Raw genomic sequence first — 26,803 nt, forward strand, 5'->3', positions numbered from 1 at the left:
TCAAAAAGTACCAATCCAGAGCGACACCGAGTGAAGTGATGCTCAACCTGAGGGACCAGATGATGTTCTAGAGGTAGTTACCAGCATTCCCGATGAAGTGGCCAGAGTACCAGAAACACCAGAGGCCACAGCGAGCAGAGTTTCCGGTGCTGAGGGTGAACAACCAAGTTGCGTCAGTAGCATTGCAGGAAGGCCGAGACGGGACAGGAAACCACCTAAACGATATGAAGATTTTGTGACATATTTCTAATTGTGCCCGCATTATCACAAAAGTGAAAGTTTGTGATAGTTGGAATGAGTTTCAATGAAGCGCAGTAATGTTACTCACCAAGGAAGAGAAATGATAATGGGAACATTTGGACAGTGATTTGATCAATACATCATAAAGTACATGTATGAGTGCTCTATGAATTGCATTTTTGTTTAGTCGACTATTTAGTATTAAATGAAAAAAAAAACAAAAGTATTGGAATTTAAACATGTGAGGTGTATAAATTTAAATGTTTACATTTTGCATATGAGGTGAGCATTGTATTAGTATAATTACAGAACAGTTGAGCTATTATATTACATTTGGTTATAACATGTTTATGTTACATTTTGTGAAGAGGGAATTTGAAGTTGGTTTTGTTTTGAATTTGAAGTTGTTTTGTTGGTTCAGAAGGCAGAAAAATGCTATTGATAGTGTTAAAATGTTTACATTTAAACATAAAGATATAAAGTTTATTTCTGGTGAAAGGAGGGATGTCATGATAATGAATATGCATGATATGTATTAACCTGACTGTAAGTCAGATGGTATGCACTGGAGGTAGGAGGGCGCGAAATGGTGGAATAATGGAAGCAGGAAAATAAAGACACGGAGATGTTCAACTGGTAAAGCATGTGGTGATGGTGTTATTAATTTCACATTTTGGGCCACAAATGTGACAACCATGTGCCCTTTATTTTAGAAGGGATGTACTGATGTTGGAGAAGATTTACCAAGATGATTCCTGGGCCAACATGATGAGGAACGTTTATTGGCCCTTGGACTGTATTCATTGGAGTCTAGGAGAATGAGAGGGGATCTCATCGAAACATTTCGAATGCTGAAAGGATTGGACAGAGTCGATGGGAATAAGATGTTTCCCTTAGTGGGTGAGATCAGGACAAGAGGGCAGAGTCTTAAAATGAAACAAAGAATAGGAGAAATTTCTTTAGCCAGAGGTCGTTGCCATGCACAGCTGTGGAGGCCCGATTGATGGGAGAATTTAAGGGGGAGATTGATAGGGATCTAATGAGTCAGGGGATCAAAGGATATGGGGAAAAGGCCGGAAATGGAACTGGAGGTGAGGACGGTTTAGCTCAGGGTGGAGTTGCTGAGAGGCTGAAAGGCCGACTTCTGTTCCTTGATCTTGTGAGTCAGTTTGAGGAGCGGAGAGCACAGTGGGCAACAATTCAATGATGCCCTATAGTGGCAGAGCCTGCCATTCCAGGATTGGCCTCCTTAGTCACAGTTGGTGCCGCTCAACAAAACAGCGGCGTGGTACCCACTGTCTATTGCGATTGGTGGAGGCCAAGACGTTCCCGGTGGGGGGAAATCGGTGTTCTCGTACCAGGCCGTGGTGTGCCCGGTCACACTTTTCACCCGTAGAGGTTTGCCAGGGTTTCCGACATCGTGCCGAGCCTCCAAATTTCGTGACACATTCATGACAGTAAATTCCAATGGCAGAGGGGGGTGGGGCAGATCTGGTGGTGGTGGAGGGAAGCCATGTTGTTTAAAGGAGGACATATTGATGAGCTGGGCCTCCCCTTAAATACACCTTGCGCAGGGGCTGGCTCATCCCGCATTGGCTCTTCCTTTTGTCAATTACGTCCATCCGTTACCCTATTGGCGCGGGCCTTCCGTCAAGCTGCAATCTCGTTGAACGATTGGCGTCCCGCCTCACTCTCTCGGGACTGGCCGACGTGGCTGTCAATCGACGAGTGGGAACCAATCAGAGGCGTGGGGCGGGAAGGAGCGTCACGTGGTGGGCTGCGGCGGTGTTCGGGGACGGTTGGCGGAGGAGCAGGGAGAGAGAGCGAGAGAAGCAATCATGAACATCCGCAACGCCCGGGTGAGAGTGGGTAGCGGGCGGCGGGGAGGGAGAGGGGCTTCGGCGGCTGGTGAGGCTGGGTTCTTGCCAGGGACCGAGGCTTCGCTGGAGCTGGACAGAGAAGAGATCGGCAGCGGGAGGAACACCTCGTGGCGGCTCGATGACCGCCTCAACCGGCGGTGGGAGGGCCCCCTACCGACGGGAGGGCCATCTCGCACTGCGGGAGGACCGCCCCCTGCCAGCAGGAGGATCGCCTAGCCCTGTGGGAGGATCCCTGCTGGCAGGAGAACAGTCTCACGGTCGCGCGTCAGCTGGGAGGATCACCTTGTGGCAGTTGGAGGATTGCCTCTCCCTCCAGGAAGAATGCTCCCTGCCGGTGGGGGGGGCTGCCTAGGGGCTGCTCGTTGGCTGGGAGGACCGCCACGTGGCCGTGGGAGGACTGACTCATCCTGCTGGAGGTATGCCCCCTTCCTGTGGGAGGACAGTCTCAGGACAGTGCCTTGGCTGGGAGGACTACCTCGTGGCAGCTGGAGGACTGCCTCACCCTCCGGGAGGAATGCCCCCTACACTTGCCCATTCTGTCAGTAGAATCCACACCAGCAGGGAAGGAATCTACAGCCATTTAGGTCTCTCTTGCTCACCTCTCCCCTGCCTCGTCAATATTTTACTCTGGACTCTTTCACCTCCAACCCCCCTTTCCCTGGAGTCTGGCTACAGACACAGACGCTTCTCGGGCGTGTGGGACGAGGTGACAGTTGAAGTGGTGACTGCTGGCACCTTAACAAAAATTTGGATAGAGACATCGGTGGTCGGGTTAGAATCATCATGGGGGCTGGTTGCAGCAGTAGTTTGACACTGGCTAGATGGCTAAAGAGCCTATTGTGTTTTAAATTATGAGGGGGATAGACAGAGTAAATGTAGGTCGGCTTTTTCCACTGAGGGAAGGAGAGATACAAACCATAGGACATGGGTTAAGGGGGAAAGTTTAGGGGGAACTTCTTCACGCAGAGAACAGTGGGAGTGTGGAATGAACTGATGTGGTCAATTTTAACATTTAAGAAGAATTTGGACAGGTACATAGATAGGAGTGGAATGGAGGGATATGGACTGTGGGACCAGGCACAGACTAGAAGGACCTGTTTCAGTGCTGTAATGTGCTGTGCTACATGGAGGAAATCAGCAGGCAAGACAGGAGGTGAATGAAGTGGACAATCAAGGCTGGAACAGGCCATTTTAATCCAAAGGGCCTGTTTCTGGACAGTGGATCGACTCATCTCAAAAAAGTGAATTGTGTTGCATTGTTGGCTGGGAAAATGGCATCACAGATGGACAGGGTCATAGAGCTTTTGGCACATTGCCCTTTATAAATCAAAGTATTGCGTACAGGAGTTGGGATGTTATGGTAAAGTTGTAGAAGAAATTAGTGAGGCCAAATTTGGAGAATTGTGTGCAGTTTTGGTCACCGAACTACAGGAAAGATATCATTAAGTTAGAAAGTGTGCAGAGGTTTGCTCAGATGTTCCCCAGACTTCAGGAACTGAGTTACAGGGAAAGGTTAAGCAGGTTCGGACTTTATTCCTTGGAGGGTAGAAGAATGAGGAGAGATTTGATCGAGGTGTTTAAAGTTATGAGGGGAATCGACAAAGTAAACGTAGGCCGGCTTTTTCCCAATGAGGGTTGGTGAGATCTAAACCAGAGGACATGGGTTAAGGGGGAAAGTTTAGGGACAACTTCTTACCACAGAGAACAGTGGGAGTGTGGAACGAGCAGAGGTGGTGAATGTGGGCTCAAATTTAACATTTAAGTAGAATTTGGACAGGGAGGGGTATGGGCAGGTCATTGGGACTAGTTGAGCACAGACTAGAAGGGCCGAAGGGCCTGTTTCTATGCTGTAACGTTCTGTTTCTTCAGGCTCAGAAGAAATGGAGGGTGTTCCTGTGATGTTCTGTGGGGAAAAATAATGCCAGCTATTCTTATCTGTGACACGCACTGACAGCCAAGGGATTAGGAGAGCTTCATCTGCTCCCACAGCTGATCTTTGTACCGTGCCACTCTGACCTGAGCATTTCCGGCAGGCGGATTGGCAAAGAGGTTTTACAGATAATCCAATCACCTTGTCACTAATCCTTCCTAACCCGCTCCTGGTGCTGGATACTTAAGGCCCCCCCCCCTCCCGCTGCACGTGGAGGGTGGCGGGGAGCTGCCTTCGCTTCATAACTCCTGCCGGATTGCGTTCAGATAATTGACAAAACCGCTTGGTTGGCAAACATTTTCCTGTCCACCCCAGCATCTGAGCTGAGACTAGGGTTCTCCCGAGAATTGTGCTCCCCAACAGATCAACGGTCAGGACTGTCACAACTCAGGGTTGGCTTGAAGGAGGGAACAAGTTTTGGGAACCAATTGTCATTGTCAATAAACCAATTGTTTATTGTCATCTGATTGTACAAGTCCAACCTGACGAAACAGCATTCTCCAGTCCTCAGTGTAAAACACGCAAACACACACCCAGACATAACACACATACAGACAAACAATACATATGCAGGACAAGTATTTCATCTATACAAATAAATATTGTTTTGTGAATATAAGAGTCTCGGAGAGTCAGTGTGAGTAGTTCAGCGTTCTCATTGCCCTTGGGAAGAAGTTGTTCCTCAGCGTCGTGATGCTGGCTTTGATACTCCTGGATCTCTCCCCTGATGGGAGCAGCTGAAAGATGCTGGGCCCGTGGGGGTTGGGAAGGGGTCCTCAACAATTTTGCTCTTCAGATAACGATCCTGGTAGATCAAGTCGATGGGGATAGAGGGAGACTCCAGTGATCCTCTCTGCTGCTCTTATGGTCCTATGGTTTGACCTCCGATCCATTTCTCTGCAGCAACCGTACCACACTGTGATGCAGCTGGCCAGGACTCCTTGGATAGAGCTCCCGTAGAAGGTTGGCATAATGTTGGCTGGTAGCCTTGCCCGCTTCAGTCTTCTCAGGAAGAGCAGTCATGGTTGCGGCTTCCTGACCAGTGAGGAGATGTTGAGAGTCCATGATAGGTCATTTGTTAAGTGAACTCCAAGGAACTTGGGGCTCTCCAGTTTCTCCACTACAGAGTGGTTGATGTGTAGATGAGAGTGGTCGTTTCTGGTCCTCCGCTGCCACTTGCTGGAGATGCACTGCATGGCCACCACCGTCTGCTTTCGAGGCCTCTGTGACAATCCCCCGCGCCCTCCTTCCCACGCTGCCAGAAGACTGCTAATGCACATGCACCTGAGCCTCAGGAATGAGAGCTAGTCCACCCCCATAGAACGGTAGAACACTACTGCACAGAAACAGGTCCCTTCAGGCCTTCCAATCTGAGCCAAACCAGTTGTTTTTTTTTTTTGCTTAGTCCCTCTGTCCTGCACCCAATCCATAGCCCTTCAAGCCTCTTCCATCCACGTACCTGTCCAAATTCTTATTAAATGTTAAAATTGAGCCCGCATTCACCACCTCAGCTCATTCCACACTCTATGTGAAGAGGTACCCCCTAAACCTCTCCCCTTTCACCCTCAACCCTCTGGTTTGTATCAAGCCGACTCTCAGTGGAAAAAAGCTGACCTACATTTACTCTGTCTATCCCTCTCATAATTTTAAAGACCTCGATCAAATCTCCCCTCATTCTTCTACGCTCCAGGGAATAAAGTCCAAACCTGTTTAACCTTTCCCTGTAACTCAGTTCCTGAAGTCCGGGCAACATCCCAGTAAATCTTCTCTGCCCTCTTTCTATCTTACTGATATCTTTCCTGTAGTTCGGTGACCAAAACTACAAACAATTCTCCCAATTTGGCCTCACCAATGTCTTGTACAACTTTACCATCACATCCCAACTCCTGGACTCGATACTTTGATTTATGAAGGCCAATGTGCCAAAAGCTCTCTTTATGATCCTGTGCACCTGTGACGCCACTTTCAGGGAATTATGTCTCTCTTTTCCCTGGGAGCTGAGAAAGCTCCCCCCTCACCACGTAGACAAACTCCATATAGACAGTGTGGGGATATGAACCCCAGTCCCGATCGCTGGTGCTGTCTCAGATGAGTCAGAGCTTGCTGAAGAGCCAATGATACTGAGTCTGCACACAGTACTCCGAACTTGGCCTCACTGATGTCATCACTCTCTCTCTCTCTCTCTCTCTGTGCAGCCCGAAGACCTGATGAACATGCAGCACTGCAACCTGCTGTGCCTGCCTGAAAACTACCAGATGAAGTACTACTTCTACCACGGTCTCTCCTGGCCTCAGGTAAGGAGTGCCTCGCATGCCTCATCCCCTGGAGCTTCCAAGCAGCCTTCAACCCTGGCTGATGTTCCCGAGCTGTTGGCCATAGGGTGCCTCTGTCATCACCGCCAGCATTTTCTTTTTCTGCCACCTTCGTTAAATGATTGCTCAGGTTGCCCTTGGCCCTAGATCTGGAGCCTGCTGATGCCCCTACAATTCAAGTTCGCAGATAGTCCTCATCTTACGATGGGGTTTGTTCTGGCACTCCTTCTGTAAGTTGAAAAAGGGCAGTGGGATCAGTGTGGGGACTGACACGGGGCTGTGGGATGAGAGTGGGGCAATGGGATCAGTGTGGGGACCAATACAGTGCTGTTGCAAGATACTGAACATCATAGCTTAGCCAAAATTTGAAGTACAATTTGGATTCGAACCATCGTAACTTTGAAAAATCGTAAGTCAGATCATCGAAAGTCGGGGACTATTTGTATCAGTCATCTGATTGTTTTTTTTTTTTGCTGGTTGCCTGAATTCCAGATGCTGGGGGTGGGGGTGGGGGGGGGGGTGTTATACTGTATATTTAATGAAACCATGTTCTCCGGTCCATGGTGCAAAAAACATACTGACAAACTATACATATACACAGACCCTTTTACATGTCCTGTATAAGATATGTAGAGTCATGGGGAGTTGTTTCAGTGGTTCAGCAGTCATTCAGATTCTTCTTGCTTTCTGTGGGAAAAAGGATCTGGTGGTCATGGCTCTGATAACCCCTGGATCTTTTCCCCGACGAGAGTAGCTGAAAGATGCTGAGTGGAAGGGGTGCTCGACGAGTTTGCACGTCCTCTTCAGACGATGATCTCAGTAGATCACATCAATGGCGGGGAAGAGGGAGACTCCAGCCAAGTTTATCATCATCCAGTTGCACGTACTACCCAACAGAACAGCGTTCCCCAGTCCTTAGTCCAAAACACAAAGACACATAACCAGACATAACATACAAATAATACATAATACATATAATACATATGCAGGACATACAATTAATCCATACAATTAAATATTATTTAATGAATATGAGAGTCTTGGAGGGTCAGTTTGAGAGCAGTGTCTTTGGTTGTTCAGCGTTCTCACTGACCGTGGGAAGAAGCTGTTCCTCAGCCTGGTGGTGCTGGCTCTAATAACCCTGTATCTCTTCCCCGACGAGAGCAGCTGAAAGATGCTGTGTGCTGGATGGAAGGGGTCCTCTACGATTTTGCCCGCCCTCTTCAGACAACGCTCCCAGTAGATCATGTCGATAGGAGGGAGGGAGGCCCCAGAGATCCTCTCTGCCACTCCTAGTCCTGTGGATTGACCTCTGTTCCGTTTCTCTAGTAACCGTACCGCACTGTGATGCAGCCGGCCAGGATGATCTCAATAGAGCCCTGGAGAAGGCTGACATGATGTTAGCCAGTTCCTGTATGAGCAGTCCTGTGATCGTTCAGCCTGTGGGAAGAGGTTGTTCCCCAGCCTGGTGGTGCTGGCTCTGATCCTCCTGGATCTCTTCCCTGGCGAGAGCTTTTGAAAGATGCTGTGTGTGGGGGTGGAAGGGGTCCTCAATGATTTTGTGAGCCCTCTTTAAACAATGATCCCATTAAATCCCTTAGATGGGGTAAGGGTGGGGGGAGAGAGAGAGAGAGACCCCTCCCAATTAACTGGCCCCATAGATGTTTGAAGAGGGAGGAAACTCCTCTGGTGCCAACAATGACCTTGAGATGTGCTCCCGAGTCACGGTACAAACTTTTATGGGGGTGAATGTGGCAATATCAGGACCAAAACTGACAAAAAGAACTTTTGTTTCCTCCTCAAAGAGAGGTAGGGTCTGGATTTTTGGATCAGATCTGATTCTATTTATTATAATGTGATAAACCCCTCCCATCTGTGTACCTGTCCAAATTTTTTTTAAATGTCAAAATTGAGCCTGCATTCACGAATTCAACTCGTTCCACGCTCCCACCACTCTTTCTGAAGTTGCTCCCATTGTTCCCTTGAGGTTTCTCCCTTTCACCCCTAATCCATGTCCTCTGGCTTGTACCTGAATGGAAAAATCCGCTTGAATTTACTCTATTTATACCCCTCATAAATTTGTAAATTTAAATTTAGACAGCATAGGAACTGGCCATTTCAGCCCATGAGCCTGTGCCGGCCAGTTTTCACCCAATTAACCTACAAACTCCTCTATGTTTTTAATGGTGGGAGGAAACCGGAGCCCCCAGGGAGAACCACACAGACATTGGGGAGAACGTACATATTCTTCATGGACAGCGCGGGATTCGAACTCCAGTCGCGATGGTTGGCGCTGTAAAGGCGGTGTGCTAACTGCTGTGCCAACCGTGCCAACCACCTCTTTTAAAAAAAAAACTTACCTTTTAGTTTGCCTCTAAAATCTCCCCTCATTGTACAACTTTACCATAACAACCCCTGAACTCAGTACTTTGATTTATAAAGGCCATTGTGCCAAAAGTTCTCTTTATGACCCTGTCCACCTGTGACACCACTTTCAGGGAATTATGTCTCTGTATTTCCAGATCCCTCTGTTCTCTCACACTCCTCAGTGCCCAACCGTTCACCGTGTGCGTCCTTTCTTGGTTTGTTCTTCCAAAATGCAGCATCTCACCCTTGTCTGCATTAAACTCCATTTGCCATTTTGCAGCCCACTTTTCCATCTGGCCCAGATCCCTCTGCATACTTTGTTCTGATCAGATACCATTTATTATCATGTATTAGATTTACATGAAATTGCCTTTAGTTGGTCGCAGGGCAGGCAGAGGTATGCTGAAAAGGAAGGTCGATAGGACGTGCAAATCCCCTTGCTCCCATTCAGGGCTTCACATGGGTCCAAAAGCGGCCTTGCCCTTACCTGATAACACTCTGCCCTCATTGCCTGCATCACTTGGCTTCTCGCGGAGCAGGGAGAGTCACCAGAGACGCCCGCACACTGCCATGCTGCTCGGAATCCTGCACCGTCTAATTGCCTCCTCTGTCTTTCCAGCTGTCTTACATCGCTGAGGATGAGAACGGAAAGATCGTGGGCTACGTTCTGGCTAAAATGTGAGTGAGCGGGGCCCATTGGAAGATGGGCATCTGGATCCCCGAGGCAAGGGGTGGGACTTGAGCTGGGCGGGGTGAAAATCCTGGGAGCTCAGGATGATTTAACGTGAACAGCGTTAACTTATGATGGGGTTACATTCCGGCAAACCCATCGTAAGTCCAAAATATCTTGTTGAAAAAGTGGGGTGGCAGCCCCAGCGATCGGGACCAGACCGGGGTTCGAATCCCACGGTGCCTATAAGGAGTTTGTACAATCTCCCCGTGTCTGCGCAGGTTTTCCAGTTTCCTCCCACCGTTCAAAATGTACCAGGAGTGTAGGTTAATGGGGTGTAAATTGGGCAACACGGGCTAGTGGGCTAAAATGGCCTGTATGTCTAAAATTGAAAATACAGCGCCTACCTTTTTTTTATTTTGAATTCCTTTATTCCACACTTTAAAAAAAACAGTGAGCCAGCATCACGAAAGAGAATGCTGTACGGTACTCGCGTCCAATGCTGCCATCGTCCAGCATGTGAGACAGTCGCAAGCGTGGTAACAGATCGGAATTCCATATAACCACTTACGGCACAGAACAGGCCAGTTCGGCCCTACTAGTCCATGCCGTAGCAAATCCCCACCCTCCTCGTCCCACTGACCAGCACCCGGTCCATACCCCTCTAGTCCCCTCCTATCCATGTAACGATCCAGTCTTTCCGTAAATGTAACCAATGATCCCGCCTCGACCACGTCTGCCGGAAGCTCATTCCATATCCCCACCACCCTCTGCGTAAAGAAATTTCCCCTCATGTTCCCCTTATAATTTTCCCCCTTCAATCTTAAACCTTGTCCTCTAGTTTGAATCTCTCCCTTTCTTAATTGAAAAAGCCTATCCACATTTACTCTGTCTGTCCCTTTCAAAATCTTAAACACCTCTATCAAGTCCCCTCTCAATCTTCTACGCTCCAGAGAAAAAAGCCCCAGTCTGCACAACCTTTCCCTGTAACTCAGACCCTGACATCCTGTCAACATTCTCGTGAACCTTCTCTGCACTCTCTCTATTTTGTTTATATCCTTCCTATAATTCGGTGACCAAAACTGCACACAGTACTCCAAATTTGGCCTCACCAATGCCTTGTACAATTTCATCATAACCTCCCTACTCTTGAATTCAATACTCCGATTTATGAAGGCCAACATTCCAAATGCCTTCTTCACCACACCATCTACCTGAGTATCAGCCTTGAGGGTACTATTTACCATAACTCCTAAATCCCTTTGTTGCTCTGCACTCCTCAATTGTCTACCATTCGATGTATATGACCTATTTAAATTTGCCTTTCCAAAATGTAGCACCTCACATTTATCTGTATTAAATTCCATCAGCCATTTCTCAGCCCACACCTCCAGCCTTCCTAAATCACCTTTTAATCTATGGTAATCTACCTCACTGTCCACAACACCACCAATCTTTGTGTCATCCGCAAACTTGCTTATCCAGTTCTCCACCCCTACATCCAGATCGTTAATATTTATAACAAATAATAGTGGACCCAGGACCGAACCCTGAGGAACTCCACTAGTCACTGGCCTCCAATTGGACAAACAATTTTCTACCACTACTCTCTGACACCTTCCATCCAACTACTGCTGAATCCATTTCACTACCTCCTTATTTATACCTAATGCCTCCACCTTTTTTCCTAACCTCCTGTGGGGAACTTTGTCAAAAGCTTTACTAAAGTCTAAATAGACAACATCCACAGCTTTCCCTTCATCAACCTTTTTTGTAACCCCCTCGAAGAACTCAATCAGGTTTGTCAAGCATGATCTACCCCTGACAAAACCATGCTGATTACTCCCTATCAATCCCTGTACCTCCACAAATTTGTAAATAGCATCCCTCAGAACACTTTCCATCAACTTGCCCACCACAGACGTCAGACTTACAGGCCTATAATTCCCAGGTTTGCATTTGGACCCTTTCTTAAACAGAGGAACCACATGCGCCACCCTCCAATCCTTTGGTACCACCCCCGTGGCCAGTGAAATATCTCTGTTAATGGCCCCACTAACTGTCCACTTCCCTCCAATCGGGGCCAAAAAGGGTGTTGACATTTACACGGCACCAGTATTACAGTAATTACCAACACCAGCAAGGACTTTCAGGATTTTGTATCTTTCAGTATCAAGGCACAGAGTTCAAATTCCTTAAATCTCTCATAAGTCGAGCTCCTCATCCGAGGAATTAGCCTAGGAATTACCCATTTTGTAACCCGTGATCAGAAAATCCTCTTGGCCCTCGTTGGCTTGTGCTCTAGGGTCCTCCTGTACAGTGGACACCCTGGTTCATTTTTATCCCCGTGGCTGTGTGGCTGTTCCTTGGGAGTGAGGCTCATTGGCCTGCTGTGCTTCATCGGGGTCTGCTTAAAGGTACTGTTCAGATTACACTGGGCAACAAATTTTTTTCAAAAGGTTGGCTTCCTGAAAAATAAAATTGGGGATTATCAAGATGAACACCAAGATAATTTCAGATTTGATGTATTGTGTAGGAAGATAAGGAAACCTTAAATTAACTTTTATTGAATTTAGCACATTTAATTGCATCACGATACTCTCCAGTTGACTGTACGTGTTGCTACTATAAATGTGAGTAGCCCAGGGTTTGTCTTGGATTTTACAACCAAAGTGGAGCTCGTAGGCTTTTGTAATAAGTGCAGCCATGCTGTGCCTTTGAGCCTTAAGCGTACGCTCGCCACGAACGTAACATTGACGAGACATTTTTGGTGCATTGAATCTTCCAGAAGAGAATAAATGCTATTGTTAAGTACACATACAATGCTATTGCCTGAAGAATTGATCTGCATCAATGGAATGTAATGTATGTGTGAGCTGCTTCTCTAGTGTGACAGGCCCAGAGGATCCCAAAACCCAGCAGCAATAGAAGTTCACCAAGACAAATGGTTACTTAAACAAAAGTCATTTTTAATTTTCTTTAAACATAAAAACAGGATCAAACTTTAACTTATTACTATTAATCTAACTTAACCCCCTTCTAATTCTAAGTGCATGTGTATGACGTGTGTATAACTTCAGAAAAGTTATTTGATTCACAGTCCAATCTCACTTCTCACTCCTCCAAGTATTAGGCAAATCTTATTCTGTACATGGAATTTAACATTTTTGAATCTCCACCAGGCTCTGGTGCTTGAAAGATAAACGGTTAAGGTTCTTAACGGTTTTCAGAGAGATTTGTTACTCTTTCGACACACGCAAACTGATTCCCTCTGATCAGCCACTTCAGTGTCTTGTCGAAGAAACTTGGCCCATCAGTGTTTTCCAGATGATGACCTCTTTCTTTCAGGTCACCACAGAGTTCCTTTTCTATTTCCTTTATCTCAGGCAAAACATTATATAGCCAGCCATCTCCTCTTGTATGGACCACAAGGGCTTTGAACAGGCTGAACTGAACTCACAACCCGCCTTCAAAGTGGGGTTTCAAACAAGCTGCCAGCTTGTCATTCATAAAATTTTCTCTCAGAGAAAAACCTGTTTTGTATTCTCTCTCTCTCTCTTTTTGCTTGCAAAACCACATGATCCTCTCAGAACAGCAAACTGCATTCAGACAGACTGCGGAACCAGACCCCAGTCTTCTGAGTCTGTTCATCTGTTGCTTTCCAAAACAATAATCTATGACTCCACAAGGCATGTCCAGTTAACACCTACTTGTGAAGTCCTTCAGCAAAGCAGTTTCCATTGTCTTTACAAAGGCACTAGGAGCTTGGACTGTCTAGCTTGAGCCGAGCTCAGGCATTTTAAATGGGATCTATGTTGTGAAGTGTTGGTATTTGTTTGTGACCTACGCTAAACCCTCCCCCTCCCCCACAATTTATCTTCCAAAAACAAATATATACATAATATAAAATATGATATAATCTGTCACAATAGCTTGTCTGCAGCTATCCTGACTAAGCATGCCCAGGCTTAAGACTTAGCACCTGACTAACCAAGACAGCTTGTATTGTGGCAGTATACTAGTAATATGACACGGTCTCAAAATAGGTTATATATAAAAAAAACGATTCATGATAGAAAAGTCTTAAGGTGATTTTTGTGATCTGCAGCCCAAAATTCATAAAATTCAGGAAGCAATATCTTTGTTGTCCAATGTTATTGGGTGAGGGGTGAGAGGATGGAGAAAGTTCTTCCTCCAGCGGTTGGATTCGACCTCTGTAGAGCTCTGCTGTTGCCCCAATAACCTCTGATCTTGACCCTCAGTTTTTGGTCAGGTAAGGAAGGGGAAAGGCTATGGAGTTAGAGCAGTCTGGTTGGCAGTCTGTTTGCCACTGTTCAAGGAGCTGAACGTCTCTGGGTGGCACGGTGAGCATATTAGTCAGAACAGTGCTGTTACAGCGGCAGCGACTTGGGTTCGAATCCCGCACTGTCTGTAAGGAGTTTGTACGTTTTCTCCATAGGGGTTTACAAATTAGATTGCAAACTGAGTTTAACCTGCTAATTTGGTAGGTTATCTACCCATCTACAGGCCAATTGCTGGGTAGAATTTTTAAAACCTCCTCGCAAGTGTACCTGTGTATACACACTGTGTAGCTGCTGCTGGTCAGTTTGCAAGCGATTGATGGCTGCCTGAGTAGAAAATTATGTCAGCACTTGTGTGCAATGGTTGTCTTCTTTACCCATAATCCCCCATGCTGCTGGAATGCCTGATAGCCCACTCTGCTCCCCACTGACCTGACAGCGTTCCGACTCCACACTCGCCCTGGCCCCAACAGTGTCAACTGCTCCCTGCCCCGATTCTGGCCCCTCCACCCCCATGCCACTTACCTTTTGGAGGCCATCACAGGGAACAGGATTCCCTGCGGGGCCTCTGGTGATGCGGGGAGTGCATGAAATGTCAGTCACCGAAGAGGCAGGAGCGCCCTTAAATTTTCCAGTCACCGTTCAACCGGGCAATTTAGGATCCAGTGTGTAAGGGGCTGCAGGGGCTTGCTACATGGGTAGGAAACATGGGTAGGCAGCCCTGGTTTGTAACCGCCTCACATCTGCATGGGTTTCCTCCGGGGGCTCCGGCTTCCTCCCACCCTTCAAAAATATACCTGGGTTGAAGGTTAATTGGGCAGCTTTGGTGAAAAGGGGAAAGTTTCGGTGGGACTTCTTCAGACATAGTGGTGGAAGTGTGGAACGAACTGAGGTGGCTAATGGGGCTTAATTTTTACATTGAAGAAGAATTTTGACAGGTACGTGGATGGGAGGAGGGGTAAAGTAAGGCAGGAATAGTTGGGCACGGACCAGAAGGGCAGAAGGGGTCTGTTTCTCTGCTGTAGTGCTCTATGGGAGGGGGGGTCATGGATCTGCTGGCAGCGGGCATAGAGCAGCGCCCAGAGGCTGGCTGCCTGTTGCACTGGCCCAGCTTGTGCGGGGTCCTCATGTGAGCAGAGCCGCTCTTATTATCTTTCCTTTCCTTTCCAGGGAAGAAGATCCCGATGACGTCCCTCACGGTCACATCACCTCCCTGGTACGTGTCCTGAGCCTGGGGTAGGGATTGGATCTCGGCGGGTCCTGGTGGCGGCAGGGAGACCCAGATGGGGAGGGACAGGAAAAGCCTGTTCTGTCGGGGTAGGAGTGGGGGGGGGGCGGAACGGTGGGGGATGCCCATTATCACCTCCATGCCTTCCAACCGCATGGGACGTGGTTGTTGAGCGACAGGCTTCCCCTGTGGGGCAGGAGGCCAGAATGCGGCCAACACACCCGTCCCTCCTGGCGGGTGATTATGGAAACAGTAGCCCTGCTGCAGCCACGCGACCCTGCCACTGTTGAGACAGGACACGAGGTGCCACCTGCTCCCTCTCCCCGTTAAAGCAGCGTGGACAACATATTACTTTTTTCAGAAGGTCTGCTTCCGGATAAATAGTTGGGGATTACGATAGACAACTTCAAGCTGCACGCAAAGATAATTTCAGATTTGCTATATCACATAGGAAGGTGGAGAAACATTAAATTAACTTTTATTGAATTGAGCAAGTTTAATCGCATAATGATGCCGACACGTTGCATCAGTTCAACTGACCTAAAGATGTTTTGCTGCTGATTTTCGTTTGTACTCGTCATCTGATGCCTCTCTTGTCTGTCCAACATTGATGGATTCTAGTTACCCCGATACCACTTTTCCATGGTTGCAATGCCCTGGTGAAACCTTTCACTGTGTTCGTTACAGACTGTGCCGAGATCAACAGGGAAGAAGTCCGTGTGCGAGCGCAGAAAGTGAATTTTCAATGACATGTCGCACTTCGTGGTTTTGTATGCTTGAAGTGGACAAAATATGACAGGAAATTGACTGTGTTGACGCTAGGAGGGTGCAGTGATTTGGACAAGTTAGGTGAGTGGGTCAAGACATGGCAGATGGAACATAATGTGGATAAATGCGAGGTTATCTATTTTGGAGGTAAGAACAGGAAAGAGGATTATTATTTAAATGGTATCTGTTTAGGAAAAGGGGAGATGGAGCGAGACTTGGGTGTTTGAAAGTGGGCGTGCAGGTACAGTAGGCGGTGAGGAGGGCGAATAGTATGTTGGCGTTCATAGCGAGAGGATTTGAGTACAGGAGTAGGGAGATCCTGCTGCAGCTGTACAGGGCTTTGGTGAGACCACACCTGGAGTACTGCGTGCAGTTTTGGTCTCCTTAATTGAGGAAGGACATCCTAGCCATGGAGGGGGTGCAGAGAAGATTCATTAGACTAATTCAGGTACACAATTCTTTATCCGGAACCTTTGTGGGACAGTGTGTTCTGAATTTTGGATTTTTCCAGATTCCAGAACAAAAGCCAGCTGCCCACCCGAATTGTGCTGCCATATCAACCCCCTTCCAGTCACGCTGCCGTTCCTCTCCCCCCGCCCACCTGAGTCACGCTGCCGTCTCTCTGCCCCTCCGGTCCACCCGAGTCGCGCTCCCGTCTCTCTCCCCCGTCCACCCGAGTCGCGCTTCCGTCTCTCCCCCCGTCCACCCGAGTCGCGCTGCCGTCTCTCTCCCCCCGCCCACCCGAGTCGCGCTGCCGTCTCTCTCCCCCCGCCCACCCGAGTCGCGCTGCCGTCTCTCTCCCCCCGCCCACCCGAGTCGCACTGCCGTCACTCTCCCCCCCCGCCCACCCGAGTCGCACTGCCGTCACTCTCCCCCCCCGCCCACCCGAGTCGCACTACCGTCTCTCTCCCCCCGCCCACCCGAGTCGCGCTGCCGTTTCTTTCCCCCCGCCCACCCGAGTCGCGCTGCCGTTTCTTTCCCCCCGCCCACCCGAGTCGCGCTGCCGTCTCTTTCCCCACCTCTGGCTCAACCTAGTCGCCCTGCTATCTCTCTCTCTTCCTCCGCTGTACCAGCACCAGGGAAAAAAATCCCGATTTTTGGAGCTTTCCGGGTTTTCGATGTCCGGATAAAGGATTGCGTTCCTGTACCAGGGATGGAAGGACTTGCATATGAAGAAAGGTTGGAATGACTAAGCATGTATTCTCTGGAATTTAGAAGATTGAGAGGGGATCTTATAGAAACATATAAAATTCTTAAGGGTTTAGACAGACTAGACGCAGTTAGGTTGTTTCCAATGCTGGGAAAAACCAGACCCAGGAGTCACAGTTTAAGGATAAGGGGGAGTTCTTTAGGACTGAGATAAGGAAAAATTTCTTCTCTCAGATGGTGGTGAATCTGTGGAATTCTTTGCCACAGGAAGTAGTTGAGGCCGGTTTCTTGCCAATATTTAAGAGTAGGTTAGATTTGGCCCTTGTGGCTAAAGGGATCAAGGGGTATGGGGAGAAGGCAGGAACCGGGTACTGATCACCCATGATCATATTGAATGGCAGTTTAGGCTGGAAGGGCCAAATGGCTGACTCCGGCACCTATTTTTCAATGTTTCTAAAATAGGTTACATTTAACAAGCGATACGTGATAGGAAAATGTTGAAATTTTCGTGATCAGCAGCCCAAAATCCATAAAGTACCCCCAGAAGTTTTCAGGAAGCAAAATCTTCATTGTCCAGGGTTCGACCACAGCCTGAACCTGCTGTAATGAACCACACTGTAGGTTCAGGGGTGGGGTCATCTGCTCGAGGCAGTTCTGCTCCTTGAAAGAATCTGCCGAATGGGGTTCTCCGCCAATTCCCTGCTGGAGTCTCACCCTCTGCTCCCACAGGCAGTGAAGAGGTCCCACCGGCGCCTTGGGCTGGCCCAGAAGCTGATGGACCAGGCGTCCAGAGCCATGATCGAGAACTTCAATGCCCGATACGTGTCTTTACATGTCAGGAAGAGGTACCGTCAACCCGCTGGCGTGATTCTGAGCATGGGGGGTGGTGTGGAGTATGGAGTGGTAGGGTGTGTGTTGGCATGGCAATCAGTATGCCCTGGAGAACAGGGTGGGAGGTGAGGGGAGAGATAGTGAGGCTGCTTCACTGGGCCTCTGCAGTGGGATTTCAACCAACCATTATGGACAGTTGTCCTGCAGATTGCGCTTCACCCCAAGCCCGGGGTGAGTGTCCAGAGCGGACAGCTCGGACACAGCACACACCATAGCGGACAGCTCGGACACAGCACACACCATAGCGGACAGCTCGAACCAGCGCACACCATAGCGGACAGCTTGGACACAGCACACACCATAGCGGACAGCTCGGACACAGCACACACCATAGCGGACAGCTCGGACACAGCACACACCATAGCGGACAGCTCGGACACAGCACACACCAGAGCGGACAGCTCGGACACAGCACACACCAGAGCGGACAGCTCGGACACAGCACACACCAGAGCGGACAGCTCGGACACAGCACACACCAGAGCGGACAGCTCGGACACAGCACACACCAGAGCGGACAGCTCGGACACAGCACACACCATAGCGGACAGCTCGGACACAGCACACACCAGAGCGGACAGCTCGGACACAGCACACACCAGAGCGGACAGCTCGGACACAGCACACACCAGAGCGGACAGCTCGGACACAGCACACACCAGAGCGGACAGCTCGGACACAGCACACACCAGAGCGGACAGCTCGGACACAGCACACACCAGAGCGGACAGCTCGGACACAGCACACACCAGAGCGGACAGCTCGGACACAGCACACACCAGAGCGGACAGCTCGGACACAGCACACACCATAGCGGACAGCTCGGACACAGCACACACCAGAGCGGACAGCTCGGACACAGCACACACCAGAGCGGACAGCTCGGACACAGCACACACCAGAGCGGACAGCTCGGACACAGCACACACCAGAGCGGACAGCTCGGACACAGCACACACCAGAGCGGACAGCTCGGACACAGCACACACCAGAGCGGACAGCTCGGACACAGCACTCACCAGAGCGGACAGCTCGGACACAGCACACACCAGAGCGGACAGCTCGGACACAGCACACACCAGAGCGGACAGCTCGGACACAGCACACACCAGAGCGGACAGCTCGGACACAGCACACACCAGAGCGGACAGCTCGGACACAGCACACACCAGAGCGGACAGCTCGGACACAGCACACACCAGAGCGGACAGCTCGGACACAGCACACACCAGAGCGGACAGCTCGGACACAGCACACACCAGAGCGGACAGCTCGGACACAGCACACACCAGAGCGGACAGCTCGGACACAGCACACACCAGAGCGGACAGCTCGGACACAGCACACACCAGAGCGGACAGCTCGGACACAGCACACACCAGAGCGGACAGCTCGGACACAGCACACACCAGAGCGGACAGCTCGGACACAGCACACACCAGAGCGGACAGCTCGGACACAGCACTCACCAGAGCGGACAGCTCGGACACAGCACACACCAGAGCGGACAGCTCGGACACAGCACTCACTAGAGCGGACAGCTCGGACACAGCACACACCAGAGCGGACAGCTCGGACACAGCACACACCAGAGCGGACAGCTCGGACACAGCACACACCAGAGCGGACAGCTCGGACACAGCACACACCAGAGCGGACAGCTCGGACACAGCACACACCAGAGCGGACAGCTCGGACACAGCACACACCAGAGCGGACAGCTCGGACACAGCACACACCAGAGCGGACAGCTCGGACACAGCACACACCAGAGCGGACAGCTCGGACACAGCACACACCAGAGCGGACAGCTCGGACACAGCACACACCAGAGCGGACAGCTCGGACACAGCACACACCAGAGCGGACAGCTCGGACACAGCACACACCAGAGCGGACAGCTCGGACACAGCACACACCAGAGCGGACAGCTCGGACACAGCACACACCAGAGCGGACAGCTCGGACACAGCACACACCAGAGCGGACAGCTCGGACACAGCACACACCAGAGCGGACAGCTCGGACACAGCACACACCAGAGCGGACAGCTCGGACACAGCACACACCAGAGCGGACAGCTCGGACACAGCACACACCAGAGCGGACAGCTCGGACACAGCACACACCAGAGCGGACAGCTCGGACACAGCACACACCAGAGCGGACAGCTCGGACACAGCACACACCAGAGCGGACAGCTCGGACACAGCACACACCAGAGCGGACAGCTCGGACACAGCACACACCAGAGCGGACAGCTCGGACACAGCACACACCAGAGCGGACAGCTCGGACACTGCACACACCAGAGCGGACAGCTCGGACACTGCACACACCAGAGCGGACAGCTCGGACACTGCACACACCAGAGCGGACAGCTCGGACACTGCACACACCAGAGCGGACAGCTCGGACACAGCACACACCAGAGCGGACAGCTCGGACACAGCACACACCAGAGCGGACAGCTCGGACACAGCACACACCAGAGCGGACAGCTCGGACACGTGTGGGTCTCGCTCCTGCCGTCCTTGATGGAAGGTGAGCATGGCTGGTCCGTGAGAGCCCCATTCTAGCGTACACAATACGCTCAAAGATAATCAATGCTGGACATGTGTTTTTTTTACAGCTGTTATTGATTTTAAAAGTTTATAAATAAAGTTTTTTAAAAAATGACGCAGATAAATCGCTGCTAGAGCAACGCTGTTACAGCGCCAGCGATCAGGACTGGGGTTTGAATCCTGCGCTGTCTGTAAGAAGTTTTTACGTTTTCCCTGTGCGTGGGTTTTCCCCAAAGTCTCCGGTTTCCTCCCACCATTTTAAATGTACCAGGAATTGTAGGTCAATTGGGTGTATTAGGGCAGCACGGGCTTGTGGGTCAGAAGAGCCTGCTACCGTGCTGTATGTCTAAATTAAAATAAAATTAAACATTCTCGATTGGGAACACCAGGGTTAAACCCACAATACCCACCACCCCGCTGTATTCTAGCAATCACAGCACACTAATAAACAGTAAATTAAGTACAACTAACTAGTGTATCAAATGAACGTGGTCTCCGTGCCCACGGATCGGGATCTGAGGTGGGCCCATCATGGTCGGCTCTCCAGAACCGCTCGTTGGTCTCCATGCAGCAACAAGAACAGAGAGAGAGACCACATGCGAGGCCTTTTCAATGCAGGGCCCGTCCACGTGACCTGTGAGAACCAATCGCATGTCAGCCTCACCTGTGGGCAGATCTAACTAGGGATTGGCATGTGGGGGACTGATCACGCGTCAGCTGCAAGGGCCAATTACTGATCAGCCTCACAGATGGGCAGACCTAACCTTTCATTGGCAGGTGATTTGACTTCTGACTAGGTTCCAGATGGAGAGATCATGTGACCCTCCATGATCCACATTCCCACCAGGTTCCAGGTGGAGAGGTCCACGTGACCCTCCACAATCCATGTTCCTGCCAGGTTCCAGATGGAGAGGTCAACGTGACCCTCAACAATCCACATTCCCACCAGGTTCAAGACAGGTCAACGTGACCCTCTACGATCCCCACTCCCACCAGGTTCCAGACAGAGAGGTCAACTTGACCCTCCACAATCCACATTCCCACTAGGTTCCAGACAGAGAGGTCAACGTGACCCTCCACAATCCATGTTTCCACCAGGTTCAAGGCAGAGAGGTTCACGTGACCCTCCACGATCCACAGGACACCTCTGGGAATCTGTTTTGTCTCCTTATGTGGGTAACAGTAAGGGTGAAATGTTGAAGAATGCATTTGAATCCCACCAGCAGACTGCCCTCGGTGCTGTGTGACAAATATTGACCGTGGATAATTCACTGCATGCAGTTCTGGTCTCCTTATTTGATGAAGGTTGTACTGGCTTTGGAGGTGGTGCAGAAGAGGTTCACCAGGTTGACTCCAGGGATGAGGGAGTTGGCCTATGAGGAGAGATTGAGGTGTCTGGAACTGGACTCGGTGGAGTTTAGATGAATGAGGGGATCTGATAGAAATGTATAAATTTATGAAAGTCGTGGATCAGATAGAGGTGGGTAAGTTGTTCCCATTGGTGGGGGAGACCAGAATGAGGGGACATCGCCTCAAGATCCAGGGTAGTAGATTTAGGACAGAGATGCTTTTCCTAGCGGGTAAAGAATCTGTGGAATTCGCTGTCCATTGAAGCAGCAGAGCGACCTCAGTAAATATATTTAAGCAAGGTTGGATCGGTTTTTACAAAGTCAGGGAATTAAGAGATGTGGGGGAAAGCAGTGGGTGGAGACGAGCCAATCATCAGATCAGCTATGATCTCATTGAATGGCGGAGCAGGCTCGATGGGCCGGATGACCAATTTCTGCCCCTATTATGGGGATTTTAATTCCTTGTTTTTTGTTTCCTCCCATTCAGCAATCGCGCCGCCCTGCACCTCTACTCAAACACACTGAACTTCCAGTAAGTATTGTCCACTGACTCCTTCCGCCTGTGATGTCCGTGCTCCTTGACCCTTCCCTGGTTCTCCGCCCATCTCACCGGTATCCTGAGATTTGGAGATTTGAAGTTTCTACACCCCTCTAAGTGATGAAGTTCATGGCCCTGGCCTGAAGCAACCCACTTCTCACTTTTAAGTCTTTACGTTTTAAATGAAGACAGTGCCTCCACTTCCACGGGTGTTTGCAGAGGTTTGGCATGGTATTGGAAACCCTGGCCAACTTCCACAGACATGGTGGAAAGTGTGCTGACCGGCTGCATCATGGACTGATATGGGAACCCCAATACCTCCAAGCGGAAAGCCCAGCCAAATGTAGTGGATGCATCCTAGGAACATCATGGACAAATCCCTCCCCCACCATCGAGAACATCTATGGGGGAACGCTGCCATTGGAGAGCAGTGGTGATTATCAAGAATCCACACCACCCAGCATGCACTCATCAGGAAAGAGATCTAGGGACCACAGGACTCACACCATCAGGTTCAGGAACAGCTGCTCCCCCTCCACCATCAGACTCCTCAACGACAAACTCAATCAGGGACTTGTTTAAGTAAGGACCCTTACTTGTGCACTTTATTGATTTTTTACCCTCTCTGTATCGCACAATTTGTTCACATTTCTTTATCTCTTTACCCATGTATGTTGTATACAGTCTTTTTGCACTGCCAAGAAGTAGTAATTCTGCCGGGCCCATAGGAAAAAGGATCTCAGGGCTGTATGTATGTCGTGTACGTACTCTGACAATAAATCTGAAAGCATGGTAACAGGCCCTTCCGGCCCACGAGTCTGACCCGCCCGATTAAACCTGATATGTTTTGAACAATGGGAGGAAACCAGAGCCTGTGGGGAAGACCCATGCAGACACTGAGGAGAACGTACAAACTCTTTACAGACAGCGTGGGGATTCGACCCCCCCAGTCGCTGGCGCTGTAACAACGTTGTGTTAACCACTATTCCCCCTATCCAAATATTCCTTCTAGCAAAGTGCATGACCATACACTATCCAACGTTTGATTTCGTTTGCCACTTTTGCCAATTTCAATCTTTCTGAGCCTCTCTGTTTCCTCCTCACTCCCCGCCCTCGTCGCAAAGCCATTTATTCCACAATCCAAATCATTAACCTACAATATCAAAAGAAACAGCTCCAACAGCGACTCCTGCAGAACATCGCCGGTAACCAAAGCTTCAGCCACGCCAGTATCTTCCCTGTGATTCCATGGGCTCTCACCTTGTTAAGCAACCTCAATCAAGCGTGTCACCTTGTCAGAGGTCTTTGGAAAGTCCAGATGCACTAAAACCCCAGTCTCCCATCCCTATGGGGATTGCGGATGCCAGATAGGTGAATTTTTTGGTTGCCTGAGACTCACTCTTACAATGCATAACTGATCCATCTGCATTATCAATAAACAGTTTAAAACACAGAAGACAAGAAGAAGGGAAGTGTAAACAACTGCAATAGAGAAAATGAATATTCAGTCAAGTAAGAATCCTTAAATGAGCCCCTGATTGATTTTGTCATTGAGGGGTCTGATGGTGGAGGGGGAGCAGCTGGTGGTGGCAGCTGTGTGCTGTGTGCCCAGCGTGTGCTGGGCAATGTGGATCCTCAATGATAACTGTTGCTCTCTGACATCGTGTTATCCCCCATTGATGTTCTCAACAGTAGGAGGGTTTTGCCTGTGATGTCCACTACCTTTAGGAGGGCTTTCCACTCGGGTATTGGTGTCCCTGTGCCAGGCCGTGATGCACACTTTCCACCCCTCGTATACAGAAATTTGCCAGTGTTTCTGGTCATAACAAACCTCCGCAAATTCACGAGAAGATAGAGGCGCAGACTGGCTTTCTTCACGACGAAAGCTCGTCAGCACCTCTGCTTCATTGCGGTGTCCTATTGTGTGTTAGGTCCATGATAGGTCCTCTGAGAGAGTGACTCCCAGGAATTTAAGTTTCTGAGGGATCAAACAACTCTCAAACACTCACTACAAGTGGCAACTCATTGACAGCCTAACCTCTCCCTTTGCAGAATCAGTGAGGTGGAACCCAAGTACTATGCTGACGGGGAGGATGCTTATGCCATGAAGAGGGACTTGACGCTGATGGCTGATGAGGTTGGTCTGCGCCCCCCCCCCCATCCCCATCCCACAAGCTCCTGACAGAGGGGGGGTCAGTCAATGGGCGAGGTTGGGAGAAGGGGTTGGATTGAGACGCCAGTTGGAATGTTGGGGATTTGCATCATTGGTGACCCGGGACTTTGAGGAGAAGGAGCTTCCCCAGAAAGGGGAGGAATGCGGAGCCTGCTCTCCCCGGGGAATGACTTGGGCGGACATCAGGTGTTCTGCAGAGTGGGCCAAGAGGGATGGAACACAGAACATTACAGTACAGGTCCTTCAGCCCTCCGTGTTGTGCCAACCCATATTTAAGAGACTCTTAGACAAGCTCACGGATGAAAGAAAAATAGAGGGTTATGGGATAGAGAGTGTATATGGGTTGGCACAACAGCAAGGGCCTGTAATGTGCTGTAGTGCTCTACATATTCCTGGCAAAAAAAATGAAACACTTCTAACCTCATAACCCTCTCTTCCATCTGTGGGCCTGTCTAAGAGTCTCTTAAATGCTCCTAATGATCCAGTCACCACCATCACCCCTGGCAAGGCATTCCAGGCCCCCATGACTCCGTGTTTAAAAAAAACACAACTTACCCCTTATCTTCCCTCCCTTCACTTTGTACGGATGTCCTCTGGTGTTTGGGAAACAGGCACTGGCTGTCCACCCTATCTATTCCTCTCAGAATCTTGTAGACCTCCATCAATTCTCCTCTTATGCTTCTTTGTTCCAAAAAGAAATGTCCCAGCTCTGCTAACCTTGTCTCATAAAGATGTATTTTCCAATCCAGGTCAATCTCCGCTCCCCCCTCTCCACAGCTTCCATATTCTGCAAGGAGGTGACCAGAGGAGGGTGGGGAATGAGTTGGGCGGGAGGGAATGTGAGACAACGACATGGAGGAGAGGAGTTGAATGTCCACCTTCCGGGCCAGAGCACAGGGCGGAACACCACAGCCGCCACTCTTGATCAGTGAGCGTGCCAACAGGCCCCTTGGTGCATCAGATCTGAGCCGATCGTCGAGCACCCCCCTTCCCCAAATTCACCCCTTTCCTTCAGTGCAGGAGATGGGAGGGAATCGGGGGGGTGGGGGGCAGTGGTGAGTGGTGGAGAACTTGTGAGGGAATGAGGAACGGGAAGCTCCACGTAGTCCAGGGTCATAGGTTGGGATGAAAGAAACTCATGAGGTCACAGGGATCGGGGAGCTCCATGCAGATAGGTCAGGAGGTGGGAGGAAACCAGAGTCCTGGGGAGAAATTCGTCAGGAAGTCTCCATGAAAACAGGGTTGGAATGGAGGAAACTCATGAGGTCACGTGGAGCAGGAGGGTCCACGTTGACCTGAGCCGTAGGAAACCCCTGCGGTCACAGGGAACAGGAGGGTCCACATAGACCAAGGCCAAAGGTCAGGACGGAACCTGGGTCTCTGGATCTGGAAGGCGTGGGAGATGAGCCCCTGCCTGAGTACCTGGTGGAGACTGGTGGGTAGGTGAGGGAGGAAGGGAGAAACGGCGGGGCATTCCAAGGTCTGTGGGTTGGCGCAGGGCTGCCACCAAGAACTCTGTCACCCCTCCGTTTTTCCCCCTCCAGTTCCGGAAGCAGGCGGACGCGCGGGAGAGGCTGAAGCCACTGGCGCCTGGTTCCACTGATCACCGCCCCCACCATCATCACCACCGGTCAAACCATTACCCGGATTGCTGCCGTGATGACAAGTGCCCGGCTGGAGGCGGCGCGGTGGGCAGGCTCCGCGATGGGGCCGAGGACAGCGGTGACAGCAAAGATGTGAGCGAGGTCAGTGAGGCAACGGAGAGCACGGATATCAAAGACAGCTCAGAGACGTCGGACTCAGCTTCGTAACACGTGGGCTGGCCCCTGCCGCTTCACCTCGTATTGCCCTCCCCACTGAGTTCACCGTGGGGATGAGGAACCCTACCTTGAGGCCACTTCTGACCGGGCAGCGTGGGAGGTGAAGCCGTCTCCCAACAAACTATTGAGAGGTTTTCAGTCAGTGGTTGAACTTGGCCCCAGTTCGCACCTTACTGGGACAGAGTAATAAATAATAAACTCCATTGTCAAAGCAGGTCTGCGTTTTGCCAGTCTCTCACTTCCCGAGTGTTGCGATTTCCCACTCCAGACATCAGGTTGTTGAGGACAAGTTCAGGTTAACACCAAGGACGGAGTAGCTTGGAGATACAAGGGGACGCTGATTCTTGCTATGTAAGAACACGGTGCTGGAGAAACTCGTAAGTAGAAAAAGAATACAGTACCACACCTACCGAATATCTTAATCGTGCTCGGATCATTTACCTTAGCCTACGGCTGGGCAAATTTATCTAAATTTGAATACCTTTTATTCCACACTGGAAAAAAAACAATTTTTAATCCTGGAAATCATGTTAACAACCATCGTAACTTCGAACAGTTGTACGTTGGACTGTCGTAAGTATAGAGGAGCATCTAGCAGCCCCATCCTTTATCTTCGCCAGTGC

At 50.0% G+C, this 26,803-nt stretch overlaps 1 protein-coding gene across 2 annotated transcripts; it reads left to right on the plus strand.

Moving 5' to 3' along the window:
* The first annotated feature begins 1,988 nt into the window (after positions 1-1,988).
* Positions 1,989-26,394, plus strand: naa10 (N-alpha-acetyltransferase 10, NatA catalytic subuni). Of its 2 annotated transcripts, none has more exons than XM_069929188.1 (8): positions 1,989-2,099; positions 6,246-6,344; positions 9,349-9,407; positions 14,871-14,916; positions 17,575-17,690; positions 22,137-22,181; positions 24,240-24,324; positions 25,905-26,394. In XM_069929188.1, exons 1-8 carry the CDS (start codon positions 2,079-2,081, stop codon positions 26,169-26,171), a joined length of 738 nt encoding a protein of 245 aa, XP_069785289.1. In that variant the 5' UTR covers positions 1,989-2,078; the 3' UTR covers positions 26,172-26,394. The 2 variants fall into 2 exon arrangements, with proteins under 2 accessions (XP_069785289.1, XP_069785290.1); XM_069929189.1 differs by lacking the exon at positions 1,989-2,099 and adding an exon at positions 2,380-2,536.
* Positions 26,395-26,803: the final 409 nt, after the last annotated feature.

This window comes from Narcine bancroftii, chromosome 3 (genome assembly GCF_036971445.1).
Source record: "Narcine bancroftii isolate sNarBan1 chromosome 3, sNarBan1.hap1, whole genome shotgun sequence".
Classification (NCBI taxonomy): domain Eukaryota; kingdom Metazoa; phylum Chordata; class Chondrichthyes; order Torpediniformes; family Narcinidae; genus Narcine; species Narcine bancroftii.